At 33.4% G+C, this 19,341-nt stretch overlaps 4 protein-coding genes across 4 annotated transcripts; 1 reads left to right on the top strand and 3 right to left on the bottom strand.

Annotated features, from left to right (window-relative positions):
- Positions 1 to 347: 347 nt before the first annotated feature.
- Positions 348 to 4,519, top strand: LPPEPSILON2 (Phosphatidic acid phosphatase (PAP2) family protein). The gene is made up of 4 exons (XM_028057906.2): positions 348 to 838; positions 2,692 to 2,914; positions 3,515 to 3,588; positions 4,221 to 4,519. The coding sequence occupies exons 1-4, from the start codon at positions 500 to 502 to the stop codon at positions 4,443 to 4,445; spliced, it is 861 nt and encodes a 286-aa protein (XP_027913707.1). The 5' UTR covers positions 348 to 499; the 3' UTR covers positions 4,446 to 4,519.
- A 270-nt stretch (positions 4,520 to 4,789) lies between these two features.
- On the bottom strand, positions 4,790 to 7,319 carry MAN7 (Glycosyl hydrolase superfamily protein). Its single transcript, XM_028057905.2, has 5 exons — positions 6,873 to 7,319; positions 6,577 to 6,771; positions 6,190 to 6,312; positions 5,711 to 5,913; positions 4,790 to 5,625 (listed from the first exon to the last, which is right to left on the bottom strand). The coding sequence occupies exons 1-5, from the start codon at positions 7,194 to 7,196 to the stop codon at positions 5,157 to 5,159; spliced, it is 1,314 nt and encodes a 437-aa protein (XP_027913706.2). The 5' UTR covers positions 7,197 to 7,319; the 3' UTR covers positions 4,790 to 5,156.
- A 2,965-nt stretch (positions 7,320 to 10,284) lies between these two features.
- LOC114167428 (uncharacterized) lies at positions 10,285 to 13,507 on the bottom strand. The gene is made up of 4 exons (XM_028052519.2): positions 13,229 to 13,507; positions 11,911 to 12,603; positions 11,298 to 11,738; positions 10,285 to 10,912 (listed from the first exon to the last, which is right to left on the bottom strand). Exons 2-4 carry the CDS (start codon positions 12,599 to 12,601, stop codon positions 10,734 to 10,736), a joined length of 1,311 nt encoding a protein of 436 aa, XP_027908320.1. The 5' UTR covers positions 12,602 to 12,603; positions 13,229 to 13,507; the 3' UTR covers positions 10,285 to 10,733.
- Positions 13,508 to 17,918: 4,411 nt separating this feature from the next.
- Positions 17,919 to 18,573, bottom strand: LOC114173077 (uncharacterized). Its single transcript, XM_028057295.2, has one exon. It carries the CDS (start codon positions 18,421 to 18,423, stop codon positions 18,079 to 18,081), a length of 345 nt encoding a protein of 114 aa, XP_027913096.1. The 5' UTR covers positions 18,424 to 18,573; the 3' UTR covers positions 17,919 to 18,078.
- Positions 18,574 to 19,341: the final 768 nt, after the last annotated feature.

Consider the following 19,341-nt stretch of genomic DNA (forward strand, 5'->3'; position numbering starts at 1 on the left):
TCTTTACAAGGCAAACTAAAATTTATGTGCTTACGACAATTACGCACTGGGTAATAAAAAAGATACATAAAAATATTTTTTTTAAAGTAATTATACTAAAATTAAAACTGTTTCCACTAAAAAAAATATTGAAAGATAGAACTTATGATATCATTCCGTACATATTATCTAACTATGTGTCACCAAGTCTTAAAATGTTTTTAAAAGTAATTTAAAGATAAAAAGTACATATTAACTTTTTTAACTAATAACTTCACGTGTTAAGCATTATAAATAATAAAAGTTTTTGAAAGTAAAAACTATTTTTTGTTTTATTTAGGAAAATAAGTCGTCTCCTATGTTTTGGAGTTGTGGACAGAGAATGAACTGGTTTGTTGGACTTTCCGTGGAGCATCTTCCTTCATAGATAATAAATAGCACTGAGAAAGACTAGCTTTTGTCATGTTCGACAGCAGCGCCATCTTCTCCCATAAACTGGAGAGGATTTTTTTCCTCTCACATGGCGGTGGCTTCTTCAATTTCCCAAACTCCTTTTACGCTTTTTCAGGGGTCAAATTGTCTTAAACGAAGAAATTTGAAAAACACTTCACTTCCCCATTTTTTTTCTCCGTCAAGATCCTTACTTTGTAGTGGATTTCTTTCAAGGAGACCTCTTTCGAGAAGGAACTCGTTCTGGGTATCCAAAACCATGGATGGATCCGTGAGAACTTCTGCTTTCAGAGATGGAGAAGGGGATGAAAATATCCAAGTGTTTGAACAAGAAGCTTTCATCGATGGACCATCCCCGCTTCAGTCAAAGTTTTTGTCGAGTGAGGTGGAATACAAGCTCAATCGACTGGTTCGTAATCCTCCCTTGATGTTTTTCAATAATGTTTTGGCCACTAAAGTTCTGAATATTCACTCTTATGATTCCCACCCCAAGTGGAGGGAATGTTTACTCTTTTAGGGAAAATTGTCTATATATTTTCTTAAAAAGTATTATTAGGTTTCTTTTGACATGGTTTCTGAAATGCAAGGAATCTGTTATAAGGAATGAATGTTAGCAGAACTGGAATGTGGTTGCAAGAGAAAAAAGATACATTTTTATCATACTAGGCTTAACCATGAACCCGTGGCTGGGAAGAGGATCCACTAGTTAATATTGTTGTTACACTGAATTTTTCTTCTTTTTTTTTTGCTTTTTTTTTACATGACTGTATAATCTGTATCATGTTATTGAAGGTGAGAAAAGAATCGAAATCCATGTTATAAAAAATTATGTTTGCTACTATTAGGTTCATTTGAATATGCTATCCAATCTCGGAAACATATCATACCACCTTTTATTTTTACAACCCAAGGTTTTCGAAATCGAGAAATTTCAAATGGAGAAAATGGTATCTGAGAACGATTAGTTAATCATGGTTTGAGAATTCTTGTTGATAGAATGCAAAGGAGATGTTTTCATTGTGCTATTAAAGGGGGCGTTCAAAATAGTTTCTGTGTTGCGATTCCAGAGGGCTGTTCCTGCAGGCTCAGTGTGTCAGCTAGGTCCAATACACTTGTGATGTGTAAACAATGAAAGTTATATACCACAGTCAGTAGCTAGGTATAGATAAGGAGACATAGAATACATTTGGTTAAGTGTGTTTGCCAGCATGATGAAGTGAAACCAAAATATCATGATCAATAAATATATAATGCAGATGCTTCTCAGTCTACTCTTTAGTTATATGAGAAGGAAATAAAAAATCAAATTGAATTGAGTTTTTCACATTTTAGTTCATTTTCTTATATAAAGGCTTTATGAAGAAGCTTAACTAAGTAGGATCAACTTGTTGCATATTCCCTAAATAATGAAGTGCATATGGACTAGATTTGCAAAGCACATCCTTAATACACGCTCAGCATTAGTTTCTTCTACTGAAGTAGATTTGTTTTTACTTCTTATCTTTTTTTCTATGCGGCTTGAATAAAAAATGAATGTAAGGGAACAAGAAACAAGAAAAAAGGCCAAAAGCCCAGAATCTAAGCATACCCAGCTTTAAGAGCATCCTTCATAATCGTGGCTTATTGTATAATTAATAGAACAGCTAATGTGAGGAACTAGAAATAGTGGTACTTTAACAATGTCGTATTTTTCCAGAGGCCTGTAAAAACTTTGATATGATTTAGGCATTAATTGTTGTTATGCGTTCAAACACTTAGAATTGTGGGATTTACACATCCCATAATACCCAAGTTCCTATTACATTACCACTATGTGCATTCCCTTAACAAATAGCTTTTGTTAAGGCTTTCATGCAGCTACCGCACATCCCGCCAAGTTGCCTGCAACCTACTAGTGTCACTGTCATATTTGAATTATTCAACTGATTCTCACAATATTCTTAGTTTTCTATGCATGTTCTTCAGACAATGGATGGGGTCTTATAAGACCTCGTTTTCCTTTTAGAGCAATTTTTGAACTCCTAATCACCATATCTGGCTATGGAGTTTTTGTCTCTATGATCAATTCTTCTTTTAAGTCATACCGTTTAAAGTTATTTGTACAAATAGATTCTTTCACAAGCATCTCATATGATAAACCTTTTAGTCTTATAACACTAAGTTTGAATTCCCATCTTAAGGCTTGTTCATTGTAAAATTATTTCCACATTAAAGTTTAACTATATTTTTATATGCTAATGCATTTAGTGCTGATGTTAACAGAGCAAGTGGATAGTAACTGCCCTCTTTGGTGGTTTCATTCTTTGGAGGCATGATGCAGAGGCCTTATGGTTTACCTCAGGGTCAATTTTGAATGCATTGCTTTCTGTTTTGCTCAAACGTATACTCAATCAGGAACGACCTTCAACCCTGAAATCTGACCCGGGGATGCCATCTTCACATGCACAATCCATATTCTTTGCTGTCTTCTTTGTTATTTTGTCAGGTAATATCTCGTAATAGTTCTTTGTTCAGAAAAAAAAAAAATTGGCAAGAAAGGTGGTTTACAAATCTTAGCTTTGTGATCCTTTCATAAATAATTTTATATATTAGTTTTGGTCGGTAGCAATATAAAGCGATTAAATATTTTCCCTTTTTTACTATATGTTCCTTGTTCTGGTAGCTCAAAAAGGTTATTGTGATCAAAGTTCTGGTGGTTAAAGGAACTAACGTTGTTTTGTTCTTGTAAATTTTATTTAAGTGTATCTCTGCCTCGTATCTTCAATCTTCTATGTTGTTAACATGGGAAGTGTGCCTGGTTTGGATTTCCTTGGCAAAACTTTGTTTTTTTGTTTTAGATTTGCTTCATGAAATAAAGAACTCCATTATCTTAGTTGCCTTTTCAGTGATGACAATACAAATTTCCATGGCATTCATGTGAAAGACTCAATACAAGCAAAAAAAAAAAAAATCTTTAATTAGAATTGTTTTGTCTGTTACATCGTGGAGGTGTCGATGTTTTTAGATTTCTTTGTTTTTCTTAAAGACGTGTAGAAATATATGATTTCACTATGAACATTTGTTTGTTTCTCTTGTTATATTACAGGAGTAGAATGGCTTGGGCTAAATGTATTTACCATTGCCATAAGTGGATTGGTCCTGACATTTGGTTCTTTCTTTGTAAGTGTATAATATTTCCATTTTAGCCTTCAGTTTGTTGCCTCGTTGGTATACCTTTTATTCCTTGTGTTTTTGGTACCTTATATTCTGCTATTCTATATTATACATTTAAAATGGCTATCTCAATTACCATATGAACATTACCTCTTCATTAGGTCCATGTGCATCATTACAAAATACTGTATAATTTTATAGGCTAGAACATTGTGACCTGGTTTGTACCATGTCATTTCACAACTTATATGATGTTTATTGTTTCGAAGTGTTGTGTAAAATTGTATTTGATGTAAATATAACTATACAAAATGAAGTTAGCAACTTCGAAAAATCTCTATTCCTTAAGAAAATAAAAAAACCACTAAGACGAGTTTTCTATGAATTCTTTATCTCGTAGAATGCTCTCTAAGAATTAAATCCTCTTGTTTCACTCATGCTTGAATTTTGAATATGAATATAAGCATTTTGTCACACAATGTACATTACCCTAGCTTAGTGAAATCACAGAAAGGAATTGATAAATATTTGTTTATGGTATAGTTGAAAGCTCCATTGCTCTAGCGTACTGAATCAGATTATATAATTTCTGAATTTGATTATAGTACGAGTTGCTTATGCTTGTTCTATGTTTCCAGTCGTACCTGAGGGTGTCGCAACAGCTTCATACAGTGAGCCAAGTGGTTGTTGGAGCTGTTATTGGATCCATTTTCTCTATTTTATGGTACTGGCTGTGGAACGGTTTTATACTGGATGCTTTTGTATCTTCTCTATGGGTTAGAATCGTTGTTGTTTTGGGGTCTGTGGGACTCTGCATAGGTTTTGTTTTATTTACTATTCGTTATTGGCTTCAAGATGACTAGAACTTCAAGACACATGTAAAACATTGCAATGCGTTTTAATGTGTTAATGACACATCTCATTTTCTTTGTTTCAAGATTAAGGTTTTATGTTATGTTGCATGGTTATGACATGAATCATTTTACGCCAATACTGTCTTGTAGTAATGCCTGGTTTTCTATCTCTTGCTTTCTTAGTTAGCTCTGTTGCTTTTCCTCGAAGCTTCTGGTTGAGCTTCAGCCCTATTATTTGTTAAGAAAATATCACTTTTCTTGAGCCACTTTTATAACTTTTGTGTAGACACATAACTTTAGTATTCATTTAATATCGAATACACATTCAAGAAAAAAAATGTAAACATAAGATATGTCAAAGTAAACATAACTTGCCTTTATGATATACTTTTAATTCAAACTTTAGGTTATAATAACATGAACAGCATTCTTGTTCTCGTTCCAAAGTTAAAAAGTAAAGTGAGGTTGAGCAACCAAGAAGTAGACACCATGGAAGAATTCACGAGCTGCTTGTGCTGCGTATAGGAGTGAAGGTTAAACAAAGAAGACACACGTGTACATAGCTAACCAGTGGCTACAACGATTCATCTCGAAGATATTCTGGTGGGGCCATCCTCCATGGCCGTGTATTGGTGAGAAACCCGTGTCACACAAAGGAACAAACTTGAACTGTGTGTAATAATAAGCTAGTAGTAAGTAGTGAGGTAGTAATTTTCCGTTTTAGTTGCCGACGTGGCTACCTCCGTTTCCACCTCCAGAACCGCCAGAAAACCCTCTGCCGGCTCTGGATCTTGCCCTTCGCCACCGCCGCATGTTCGCAACCTTCGCGAAGATCTTCCGAATCAGATAGAGCTTCCGAGACTGGCGTGCAATGAGATCGGCCGTAGAGGAACTCTGGCCAAGCATGATCCCATAACCGTCTTGGAAAGATTCCATTCCTACGGTCAGAAGCTGCCAGAACAACGCTCCCCCTGCTGCTCCTCCTCTCTTAGCCGAAGCGTATACTTTGTAATACACTGCATTGAACACTTCATCCCTCTCGTACGCCTCGTACCCCGAACCCCTAAACGATTTCCCAAACTCCGCTACCAGAATCGGTTTCCTTATAGCGTATTGCGCGTCCGTGAAGTGAGCACTGAGCCAGTTGTTCAAGAACGAAAGCTGATACTGCACGTTGGAGCTCGATACCCTGTTTATGGAGCAATCAAAAATAAAAATATGAATTTGATAACGTTATTAACTGATCTTTTTAGTTAGTTACTAACTAAACTAACCACTGGTCGGGGTAACAGTGGACCGTTGCAAAATCAATGGCTGGGATTCGGTTATTTGCAATGAAATCTGTGCCTATGTCGAAACCGGGATTCAATCTTTTTCTCTGTGGTGTTGATTGACCGTAAAACCCTTCCAGTCCTGCCTCCAATAAGTGGTTCCTGTCTATCGACTTCACAAACCAAGCCATTTCCGTGATCCACGCCTATAATCAAACAAAAAAGTGGCGAGTTAACGAGTCAACTCATGATTGGGAATGAAACCAGGACCGTGATTGCCGTCTTTACTATACAAGGACGCCACTTTATGTTAATTTGTCCTAATCACATCATTCCTTTCCTTTTTTTTTTTTTGAATAAAGTAATATATTTTAGTGCTAGATTTGGTTTTAAAATGGTGAGCACTAACATCTATGAGGGTGAAAGAGCTAGAAGGTAAAAAAGAAAAAAGAAAAAGGTGGAAGAGGAACAAAATATTTGACCTGAATAGTCCTTCCTGAAGGATCCGATGTACACCTAGGCTCATTCATGAGCTCCCACGCCATGATTGTTGGGTCATCTTTGTAATGGGTTCCAGTAAATCTGTTGTATCTGTTAAGAACAGTCTATGGAAGATGAACAAAATTCAGAGCTTGAAATTATGTTTCCCAATAACACGTTTATCTTAGATGTATGAACAGAATAAATGGCAAAGTGATTATTATACTGAGATTATTTTAGTTATATTAGATGGTAACGGTAGAAGGAACACAGATTAGAAGAGACAAAAAAGTACCAGGACTTGTCTGGTTAAAGGAAGCTAATTTCACCATCCAAGGTTTTAATCTGCACATACAATTTTACGAAGCAAGACGAGAAATTGTACTAACCCTGACATGGTTCATGTAGTAACCCTTAACAACAGGGCTCCTGAAGAAATCATCATCTGAAGTAAGGTACTGGCCGTGACTTCTAGCCCAGTTCACATACTGCTTCTTGCCTCCGAAGTTTTCATAGTTGTTCACCAAGCTCAGTATGAGCTTAATTCCGTGCTTTCTGGCCTCAGATATAACGAAATCCAACCCCTTCACACCAGAAAACAGAGAGAAATTGAAACTAAAAATATAAACACAGCAAGAAATGACATGTTAAAAGGCAAAAAATGTGGAAAGTGTGGGTCTCTTACCGTGAACATTTGCTCATTGTAGAAACCAGGGGAATATTGCAGGGGTCTATAACCACCGTCACTGAAGGCCCAAGTTCTAGCAACAGTAAGGCCGTGACTTGCTGCTTCTCGGAAGGCATTTGAAACCTTGAACCTCTGAGATGGGTCAGAAGCCGTGTACATTAACCAGTAGGCGTTGAAGCCATTTGCATAGTAAGGGTATCCATTCAGCATGAAGTGGGTGCCTCTGGTTCTGACGAAACCATCCCTTGCTTCCACGGTGGCATGGAAACACTCCTGAGGGACCAGAATGGCCAGAAGAAAGACAAAGGCAAAATGCTTCATCTCGGTTCACTCTCTTACACAAACTCATGTATGGGTTCTCTTCTTGTTTATATGCTCGCAGTAATATAGAGATAAGAGAAAAAGCAAAAGTACGGTTCTTCTGCAGTTGCTAAGAACCTGAAAAGTGAAAAGCGAGTTTGTCTTCTTAGATTACAAATTCAGTTTTGTTCAGTAGAAAAAAACAAGAAAAAATGCAATGCATATGTAATTTTTAATAACATTATTACTAGAGTATGTGAGATTTCTGGAAGTGACAAATAAAAGTAATGTTTACCACTAAATTAATTTCTCCGTTAGTTGATTCATGTTTTGCAGTCATTTTCCCTATTGTAATTATTCTTGTTCCAAAAGCACAGACGGTAGTGTGATTTTAGCCGTGAGAGGTTAGATAATCCGTATCCCAGATTGTTTTATTGCAGGTTAGGGTATAAGGTTAATTAAATATTCATTTAATAGATTCTCATTAAACGAAAATATATTTATAGGTTTGAATGTGAATCCTATTAAATATAACTTTAAAAATGAGAATCCAATTGTGAAGTTAAATAAAAAAATTCATAAAAGCGGGGACATAGAAGTCCACAAAGGATGGTTATACAACTACCGACAGAGGATTGGTATAATGTGAAAAACAGGCAAACCAACTACCGTACTTTTTAACGAGGCATTATGAAAGAGAACAGTGTTACCAACTTTTGCAATGGAAAATGACAACCAACGATTTCACTTAAACCTAACAATGATATTTTCGTCGATTTTGTTTAGTTGTTATCCATTAAATAAAAAAAAACATTTATTCAATATATTTTTATGAATATGATATTAAAGAAAATTATTTCTTTCGAATGGAACTATTTTTTTGTTTGAGTATGAGAATTATGTATAACCATATCATCTTCAATGGAGTGGAGGCAGTGTAATTAACACAGAAGATTATGCAACTAACTGGTTGAACTGCACCGACAGTAACCCAACGTGATGAACACATGCATAACAATGGATGACACAGTCACTGAAAAAAAATTGTAACCTACAATTTTCACTGCATAACAATGAGGAATAAGAAGAATGAGTTGAGAAGAATTTGTGGAAACTGTTCTGTATTAAAGATGAAGGGCTGGTTGCAGTGGTGTGTGTGAATTAATTAACATTTTCTTGGTTTTGTGTTGTTTTCCGATGCCTATCTATTCTGGTATCTGAATCTGATCCTTCACGCGGCATAGTTTGGTTAAAAGTTAACACTGAAATTGGACCCATGATTTGCAGCATCTGCTGTTATGGCAGGGTGAGTTTGATGGGGTCCACCACTACTGTAATGATGCCATCCTTCTTCTGTCCCGCCCCAACCAGTTGCATTGCCATATGCTTGGAATTAGACCTAGCTCAGTCGGTAGAACCTCTTAATAATATCCAACATTCAGTTTCTCAACTAACTACATTTGTGTCTGGGGTTTGCTTTTAATAATGCAATACAGAAACCTATGTAAATAAACAAACCATACTAAAACTAAAGTCTTTTATAACATTTCCTTTATCTAATTAAGTTTTTCTATTTAAATTTTTGGTACCCAGATTACAACTCGGGTTGGATTTAAAAAGATTTAATTTTTTTATATATGAAATTTGACTCTGCACGGATTAATCTAGTTTAAACTGGGTTCCAGATGAAATTCACGATCCACCAATAACAATCATGTTTTACAAATTTTTATTATAATTATTTACTTTTAAGTATATAAATTGATAAATTAATACTATTTTTCAACTATTATCTTATAATAATATTTAGTAAAATAGACAAATATTTTAATTGTAGTGTTATAAAACAATGAGTCAAATAATTCATTTTGATTGTGTAATAATAAATATATAAAATAAGTTGGAAGAACAAAATATCCTAAGGATTAACCCACAAACTCGTGGTGGATAATCGGATTACAAAACTTTTTTTTATTAAAAAGTGAACCGAATTGAGCAAACTCATTTTTAATTAAACTTATGGTGAGTGTGAACTGAGATTACTGAGATAAGTTTGTATTAAAATTTTAATTAGCAAGATAGAATAAAAGACTCGTTACCAAGAAAATACAAGTTTTTTGTATGAAAAATTATAGTAACATTTAATATAAAAAAAAATTGATAAAAATTTTAATATAAAATCATAGTAGTTAATGTTTATAAAAGTTTTTATGCATTCGATTTTATTGTTTTTATTTAAAATAAAATTTTCAATTGATCTAATAGTGGAAAGAAAAAACATATAGAAAAAAAGGCATTTAAAGGGTATGTAGATTTGCGATGAATAAAGTAGGAAAAGAAGAGGAGATTGGTGGGGATAAGTGGAGGCGTGGGTCTGAATGCGTGAGAAGAGAGATTTTTTGTGAAGGATATCTCCACGATTGGCGCAATAAATGAGGAAATCTAACACTTCAAAACATCACCTTAGGCTCGTGCATTTGTCTCGCCTTTCCATTTCTCCCGTTAGGTTTTCACACGCATGTCACTTCCTCATACAATGCTCCAACTTCTTTCTCTTCGGGTTTAACTTGTTCAATCTTTTTCCCATTATCGATACATGATCATTTTTTATGTTATTTCAACCTGCTCGTTTGTGCAAACTCACTTGACACATTCAAATTTACAGTTGTCATTTATAAAATTGTCAATGATTTGTGACCATTAGAAGTGTCATCATCTAATTTTTAATTAGAGATTAAAAAGTGAGAATGAAAAATTAATGATTAATTTTAACTCTTATAACTAACGAGGTGTTATCATTACTTAGGAATACTGGTTGGGGCAAACCTAATAAGAGAATCTACCTAAAATTTGGTCAACTAAGTTTTGTAAGAAAACAAAAATAATCTTTATGAAAGCTTAATAATTTAAGTTTTGAAGATGGGTATGGAACAAGAAATGGCCGAGAAATATAGATGTCTTCTATCTTATTTCAGGTCAATAGGAAGACACTTAATTAAGAAGCGACATAAAGGGGTTTTGGGGGTGGAGGTTTGCATGGAGAAGAGACCTTTTTGAGTCGGAACCTAATGCAGATTAGACAAACCATAAAATGAAAGGGACACACATGAAGGATCCAACTACAATATATACAACTAACATGGCACAGAAAATACGTAGAGTAGGATTATTGCTATTAACAGTGATTTATCTGAATCGATATAACAAGGGAATGCATCTGTGATGTGACCTATTTCTACCTGTAGTGTCAACAAATTACGAAATATTTGTATTTGACAACCACAAACCAACATAAACAAGGCTCAATCAAGTCAGAATTCTACAAGGACATTCTTCACTGCTGAAACAGAGAATTCTCATGACAGCATTGTGCCGGATGGATCCCAAGGTTAAAAAAAGTCTCAAAATTTCCAAGTGAAACCGCTAGCACCCTCAGACTGCCAGAAAATTGTTACTGATAAAAAAAGAGGAAGCTGACCATGTAGTGGCATGTAAGACTTTTATTGCTCTCTCCTACCTACCATAATACGGCATTGCATCTAATGGTTATGTTGTAAATTACTTGGCTGCATCATCATGTTCAGGAATCAGATCACGTTCAGCAGAAGATGATCCTATTTCCATAGGGAGATAAGACCATGCTAATGCAGCAGTACTAAGAGCAATCACAGTTGTGATGGAACCCCAAATCCATCTCTGCCTCTTGTTCTTCCTTTGCCTCTCACGCCGTGCCATCTCTAGATAAGACAGCCAAAAACATAAACCAGATTAACAAATTAATCAAATATAAAATAAAACAAAATCATAAATTTGGAGTGACCTGGTAAAACCCCCGTCTCCACCCCAGGAGAATCGAACTTGAACAGACATAAAAACAACCAGTCCATACACTCATGTCTATCAACATATCCCTAAACCATATATAATTGTACCAATCTAATATAGATAAATTAAATACACAGCAGAATGATAATTGTGCATTGAGGAAAAATAAGTTAACAAATAAAAAAACTAGCACAGCTTAATGAATATATCATATATGTAGTTAAATGGAGAATAAACAACAATTGATATGTTTCCTTAATCAACACAATTATAGACCAATTAAATGACGAGTCTCACCTACTGCTTCCTGGTTCCTCTGAGACATCTCCTTATTCATGGTCTCATAACAATGGAGACGTTCCATAAGTCGAGCAATATCAAAGTTCTTTGCCTCTAGTTGAGCTTCCATCTCTTTCTCTACCTCCGCCCTGGCAATTCCTTTTCCAATGGTATTTGATATAATCCTAGCAATATGAACTTGTTGACATAGATCTTCCACACCATCAGAAATTATCTGCTCATCCTTCGCAACAGAAGTAAGCTCTGCAGGCAATATAATTCCTGCTTGATATAATCCTTGCCTAATACATTCCCATTGGCTTCTCATGCTATTTAGATATTCTTCGGCTTTCTTCCGCTTCTCGATCTCCATCAACAGACTTAATCTCAATTCACGCAATTCAACTTCAGTATCAACATCGTGTGTAGAATTTTGACTCGTGCTGGTGGAAGAAAATTCTACAGAAACAAAAGAGCCAAGTAAGCTAATGGACATGAATATATATTGGACACTACATATTATTATCGAATAATCCTTCACCTCTCCTATATGATTAGTAGATGAATACACCATAAGATTGTTAGCTCCTCGGTAAAAGAAATAACTAGCAGTAAAGCTAACCCAATTTACCTTCCCATGCATCATAATATTCCCCAATAGGACTGCTAAATTTCATAGAAAGGTCCGTTGCATTCTCTTCTCCATCTGTGTTGCTTGCAAAACTCATTGAATCTGCTGGATCAAAGAAGTCTTCATCAACCTCTCTAGCTCTGTCCAGATTCAATGTCAGTGACCTTTCCTTGAGTAAATAATCTGTTAAGCTACTACTTCCAGTTTCTCTGGGACAATTTGCAAGGTCAGCACCATTGCTGTTATCCAGTTTGCCATCATAGACACCATTCACCTTCTTATCCTCTTTAACAAGTTCAGTGTTCTTTAAAGTAACATGGAGGTCACCAGCTGAACTTGCAACAACAGCATCAACGAAGTTCTTGTCATTAGCATTTTCATCATCATGAATATCCACATCAGAGGAACTCTTGATTAGGAGACTTGGACCACGACGTTTGTGGTTGATGATGTATGGTGAAGGAGGGAACGAGGAAGGAGTTTCCGGAAGGGGTGTCACCTCAGGAGTGGAATAAAGCGTTGGCTTCAATGGAGGACGAAGAGCCTCACTTTTATTGGCAGGCGCTTTAGTACTCCTCTCTAGCTTCTGTGAGTTCGGGATAGGAATTGAAGTTGGACTAGATTTATCAACCGGATTTGAAGCTCCCGGCTCTATCAACCTATCCAGTGCTACGGCAGTAAAACTTGACATTGCTGTACAAACCACAGAGCCATACAAATAAGAACTCAATAAAATTTCACACTCAAGCACAAATTTAGCAATTTTTCTACAACCCTAATGCAATAATTCAAGGACACAATTTCATTGTATGATTGAATCTAAACAAAACTAACAAAATTGAATTTTGATTCGTTCTTCTTGAGAGAAGGACACAATAAGAGAAGAAAGCTAGGATTATCCTTTCTCCCCCAATCCAAACCACCACCACACGTAGATAAATAGCATTAAAGCGGGCCAAAAATTCAAAACACATCTTTCTTTCAAATAATCTAGTATAATTTTGTCACAAGCAGGAAAAATACAATTTTATTTTGTCTTAAAAACTCATAATAACAAAATTCCATGCGTTATTCCCTCCTCCCCCTTGACATATAAAAAACAAAGCATATAACAAAATGATATTTACATATTATTCTCCCCAGAAAACTCCGGAAACAACAATAAAACAGAAACCGCATAGAGAGAAACCCAAACTAAATAACCGGATACCTAAACTGGTCTCAGAAACATACTACAATGGAAACAATCGTTCTAAAGTGAAGAAAACTTCAACGGAGAAAAAAAAAGTGCTAAGACGCGTGAGAAAAGAGAAAATACCTAGAAGAAGGAAGAAAGTGAAAATGAAGGAGAAGAAAGTTGAGCGAGAAAGAGAGTGAACAGTGTAGCGGAGAAAGAAGCGGGAAGCATCAAATTTTGCGACTGTTGGTTTGTGCAATATATACGCATATATTTAACACCCAGCGAACCTAACCTCTCTTCCAAGAAATCAAATCATTTCTATATGTTATATTTTCCTTCTTTTTTTTATCGGTAAATCTGTTTTTGAGCAACTTTAGTTATGACAGGTTTTAAAAATAGAATCTTGGAGAGAAAGATAAAGTTATGACCGTCTCTTGAGTTTAATTCTAGTTCTTTCTTACTTTTTGGGAACCTATTCTCTGTCACTCTTTATTGGTATTCTTGGTACTTCAATAATCTTTTTCTTTTTGGGTTCTTCATCTGTGGACCCTCATTGGCCCAGCCCATTAAATTTCGTGGGACCAGAATAAAAATCTCAACTAACCACACGTCGTTCAACGAATGCAAATAAAAGGGAAAGCCCTTTGCCAAACGCAACTCCTTCTTTCAAAATTTGAAAATTTTGAACGTGACATCGTTCTTCGAGATTTTTTTCAGCGTCAAGGTTTGAAAATTTTTAAAATGAAACTTTACTTTTTATTTTGAGTTTCTACATTCAGCTTCTTCTTTTTTTAAATGGTTACAAATTAAAAAAAAAGATTGTTACATCTTATTTCACTTCACTGAAAGCTCCTCGAATATAAATTATAAATAAAAATAACAATTTATTCATTCTGCTAAAAAATAATAAACATAAACATTTTAAATTTTGATATAAACTAGACAGTCAAAAATATAATCATAATAAATAAAAATAATAATAAACACAAGTGACATGAATAATTTGTACGATAAGAATTAGATATAATGTTAATATTTAAAAAAGGTATATTTAGTTTCTCTTAAACAAAAATTACATATACTTAAATAAATAGTTAAATATTGAAAAATACCGTACATAACTTTGTTAATCAGGTAAAAAGAATACAAGTGCGTTAATGGCATAATAGCTCAATGGTGTATATAATGTTAAAACATTAATTCTCTGAGAATGAATGATATTAGTGTCATGGAAATGTTATTTTACATGTGTGTTTTGCAAATAGATTATTACAACTACTACAATTTTTTTTTAAATAAGGGTATATTCGGTATCATCATAAATTTTGACATTTTTACTATGCTCATATTCCAATACTTATTAATTATATTAACTACAATTATTTATGCTAATATCGGTTGATATTAATTCTATCAGTTTGATTTATTTTATTGATGTCAACTTAATTTTTTTTTCTAGTACATATTAACAAATAGTACTAATTGTTAATATTAGTTGAATGAGTTCATTGATATTAGAAAAAAAAATATTAACAAATCACTTATCAAAAAATAGCATTAATATCAATGATAAAAATGATTATAACATATATCAACAAAATAATCATGACAATCAATCGAAAAAAATTAACAAATAGTAAAATAACCTCCCAAACATTGACAGAGAAAAGTATGAAAAATATTATCTAATCTTGTATATAAGATGAAGATAAAACAAAAACTGCTTATCAACATCAATAATATTATTAATTTAGAGATAACAAATAATGATAATGTATATGAAAAAATCATAAGATCCTGAGAAGAATCATTATTGTAAAAGCAAAATGAAAATGCTTATATGATGCGTCACTCATAAATACATAGTTGACTGAATTGGTATAGATTCACCACTTTAAATGAGAAGAATTATTCTTCAACAATTCGACGCCCAAACAAATTTAGAACATCATCATGCAACTCTATACAATCGTTGACAAAAAAGAAAATCCTTCATTTGTGTGGATCAATTTTTTTCAACGATTTTTTATCATTTAAACTATTAAATAGCAATTAAAAAACAGTTTTTGTTTTATCATTCAATTCATCTTATAACAATAAGTTATTTCTATATTTTTTATTTATTTTTTCTTGTGAGGACTAACTCAAATTGAAAAAGAGTCAAAATGACGGTGGATGAATCTATGACAAATTTGTTACTAAACACTAGAATTATATAAATAAGTGTAAATTGATGTAAAATCCAAGAAGAAAAGAGAAAAACAAAATCTGTGAGTTTGGTACTACATTGATGAACAACAATTGTGAGAGAAAAATCATTTTAAGACAGCGGGATCATGGTGAGAAGAGCTTCATATTGTTCTATAGAGAAACCAAACTGAGTTTCAGCTTTATCATCCTTCCTAGCATGAAGATCGGTCGGAGATGAGGCGGCATCAACCATACTATCATAGAGGGTGGAAGAAGGAGGATGGACTTTGGTGTTTTGGTGATAGCCTTGAGGCAGACCATGCTTAATCCAACAATTACCAGATGTGTGATTGGTTCGATGACAATGGTCACAATAATTGGAATTGCGACCACCAGACCGAGCAAAGCGTCCTCGTCCACGATTGTCAAAGAAACCACCACGAAAATGTTGTCCATGTTAAACAAATTTGTACCCACGGATATCTGTGGATAAAAACCTCAACGGGTAGGAGATAAATATTGTAAATGGATAACCGCGAATAACGGGTACGAGTATTTTTAATACCTGCATGTTAATGGGGCGGGTACGAGTATCATAGTATCCGTATTTATGGATACTCGTACCCGCTATACTATAATTTAAATTAAAAAAAAACATGATTAAAATATTAACATATTGATTTTGAATGAGTTATTTTTTTATCAATTAAGTTTAAAAAAATTCATTTATTTGTAAACTGTTATTCAACACTATTTAAATAAGTTATTTGGACTTTATTTAAAATTTATGAATGTTATGTATTGAATTTTATTTGAATTTATGATTAAAATATGTTATTAAATATTTATTTTTATTTTTTTTATAAATACTCGTGAATATTCGTGGATATTAAAAAATTATATGGGTACCCACGTAATAGATATTCGACAAATATGGGCACAGATACGGAGGCGAATATTTATCCAATAAGTAGGGTACGGGAGAACTACCACTTGTACCCTATCTGTCCCGTTCACATCCCTGATCCAAACAAAAATTGATAAAAAAAATAAGAAAGAATTTAAAATTTTTTTTTGTATGTGAAGTTTCAAATTATCTAATTTTAAATAATTTATTTGTTTTCATGATTTTTTTTAAACGTTTTAGTCAAACAACACAATTATCATAAACCATTTTTATTTTCTTTATAAAATGAATTATCTTCTAAAACTTCTCCACCCAAATTTATTATAAAGGTAGATAATTATGAATCATGTGAGCTATTGGTCGGTAAAGACGAGAGTGATTAGATTGAGTGATTTCTTCTATTTTCGCTTAACTCGATCAAATTTAATTAAGGTTGAGTTTATACTTCTTTTTTTAACTAAACCCATCATTCTTTTTGGGTGTACTTGGGTTACCGGTAAATAAAAGAAAAACCATAGTATACCAAAATTATCTAAAATAAATTATTTAATATTTCATAATTTTGATAAAATAACGAAAATACATTTACACACACACACACACATATATATATATATATATATATATATATATTATGTAATAAAATATACAATTACCTTTATATAACAAATTTGTCAGACATCTAATATATTTGTTTTCTGTTCATTAAATAGTTAGGTTGGGTTCAACAACTTACTAAACTCGGTTATTTAATTCAATTCTAAATTGTTATGCTTGACCAATACCCAGTGACTAAACTTAATTCACCAAAATGTAGTGGAATTAAATTGATTTGAAAATGTGACGTCACTTCTTTACATCCTAAAAGTAACTATGGTGGAGATACTGCTAATTGTGGTGACAATGACCATCACAAACATAGCAACAGTGAAAAAGTCATTACATAAAGTTCAATAACATGATTTCTTTAAAACTAAAAAACCAAATCTATGAATTCTATTTTTCCTAGTTTGAAACCCCTTTTCAAAATCTGTTTTCTGGTTCATTCTCCAAGTACAACACTTAAAGTGTATTTAAATTTTTAGTATTTCAAAACTATTTAAAAGATGATACATCATGTTACAAGAAAAAATTGTCAAAACTTAGTAATAAAAAAAATCACCATGACGAACCTAAGTTGCACCATGACAGAGTTATCAGAACTAATGCAATTGCGTAAAGTGATCGGAGGATGTATACATTTGCTTTTCATTCAAGTTGAGTGCATGAGAATCAATTTTTTGACAAGTTAATATAAAATCATTCATATACATTAACTTATGATTATTACAGATAAAATGGGAAGTTTTACCACACAAATGGATAGACATGAAAAATAAAAATGCATAAAATTTATGATGAAATCAACATTCAAAATAAGGTTGATAATTAAGGGTCAAATAGCCTTGTTCTCACTTGATCACGTCATGCATGAGGTTGGTCAGGGATTGCGGCTCCACTGCATGCATAATTCATCACATTTTTGTTGCATATGTTCGCCATTTTCTAGTGTTCATATTCTTACATCATTTTTCTGCATAAATTTGTAAACCTTTTCCTCTAAACATTTTCTCAAGTTCAGAATAATGATGTTGTATGTGCAGTGTCTTTTTATCTGGCCTCCAAGAATTAATTCAACTTGTAATGAAAAAGCATAAATATTTATGTCATCAAATTCAGCCAGAAGCAACAGGAAAATGAACACGACATTTTTGCATTACTGATTCATAATATTAACGATCAGGAACAAGATCTCACCTGCATGTATCTTATGATGATTTGACATGAATTCATTCAAGAAAACTATATATAACAGTAACTAACACTTGAGTTTGAAACCTGGGATAAGTAATCATTTGTAATAGATGACAGGTTTATTTGAATTGGTATCCCACATGCCTCCTTCTTTGACATACTCAAGATACCTAGCAAATTCAGGCCTCGCTGTTGTCTTCTTCTTCCGCCGAAAATCAAAGAGACTCAGAAGTGGATGAATCTTCTTCTCCTTAGGTTTACTACTGTCCTTTTTTGTGGGGTTTCTCTGAAGATTCATCTCACCAAAGGTTGAAGCCATAGATCGAGAAGGTAAACTCGTGCTCCTCTTAAAATCCTCATTTGAAGTTCCACTGCCACCATGTTCTTTATCTAATTTCTCATACCTGGAAGGGCTTTTCCGAGTGCTTGTGGATTTAAACATGTTGGAGTGTGTTAAGTGAGAAAGAATGGTTCTGAGTTTTAGATTAGGGATGTGAAGATGAAAGGAAAATGGTTGGTGAGAGTTGAGAATGAGTGATAGAGGACATTTTATATATGATGTTTGGTTCGATTTTTCTTCGTGTGTGCTCTTTGATGTTATCCTTGGTGTTTTGTTTTCAATGTTTTGTGTACAAAACATGAGGAGTGACTGAATTTTGGTTGACTTTGGTGCCGTCCCCCAACAAAATTCCATCCACAATTAATTGAAAGCCATGAAGTAATCCTTGACAAAGAGAAATTTCAAAAAATAAATTGCGAATATGACCTTTTAGTTTTTCTTGGTATACCAAGCTTTGTTTCCTCAGTCAAAGTGCCATTAATTGATGTCTCGATTAAATATTTATTACTTGCACATGAAAACATTGACACATTCAAATGGATTGGTGGGAAAACTTGACAAGATGGCGTGACTGAGAAAGTGATGTAAGAGGAGAAATACTCACAAACGAAACCAAAGTTAGAAAAACGGTTTCATAAAACACACTAATACTCTTTATTTTATCCTCTGTCTATGCTAAAAAAAAGACAGTTTCATAATACGTTATTATATTATTATTTTATCAAAATAATATTGTTATAATCAATTATGATAATATAACAAAAGTTACTGTAATATCAAAAGGAGAGAAGATAAAAAAAAAAAGTCGATTTATACTGTATGGTATGGACAACACATTTTTTTGAATAAATTAGGCATCTTTTGAACAATTGTGTTTTTCATAATCTGCTCCACTTCTTTCTTTTCTTTTCTTTTTTCAATTTATCTGTACTTTTGTTTTACCCATATAATCAATATACTTTATTTTTACTCACTTTCTTCTTCAACTTCCTTCCTCTTTTCCCCAATTTCTAACCTATA

The sequence above is a fragment of the Vigna unguiculata genome, chromosome 2 (assembly GCF_037176805.1).
Source record: "Vigna unguiculata cultivar grain cowpea cultivar isolate G323 ecotype 2 chromosome 2, ASM3717680v1, whole genome shotgun sequence".
Lineage (NCBI taxonomy): Eukaryota > Viridiplantae > Streptophyta > Magnoliopsida > Fabales > Fabaceae > Vigna > Vigna unguiculata.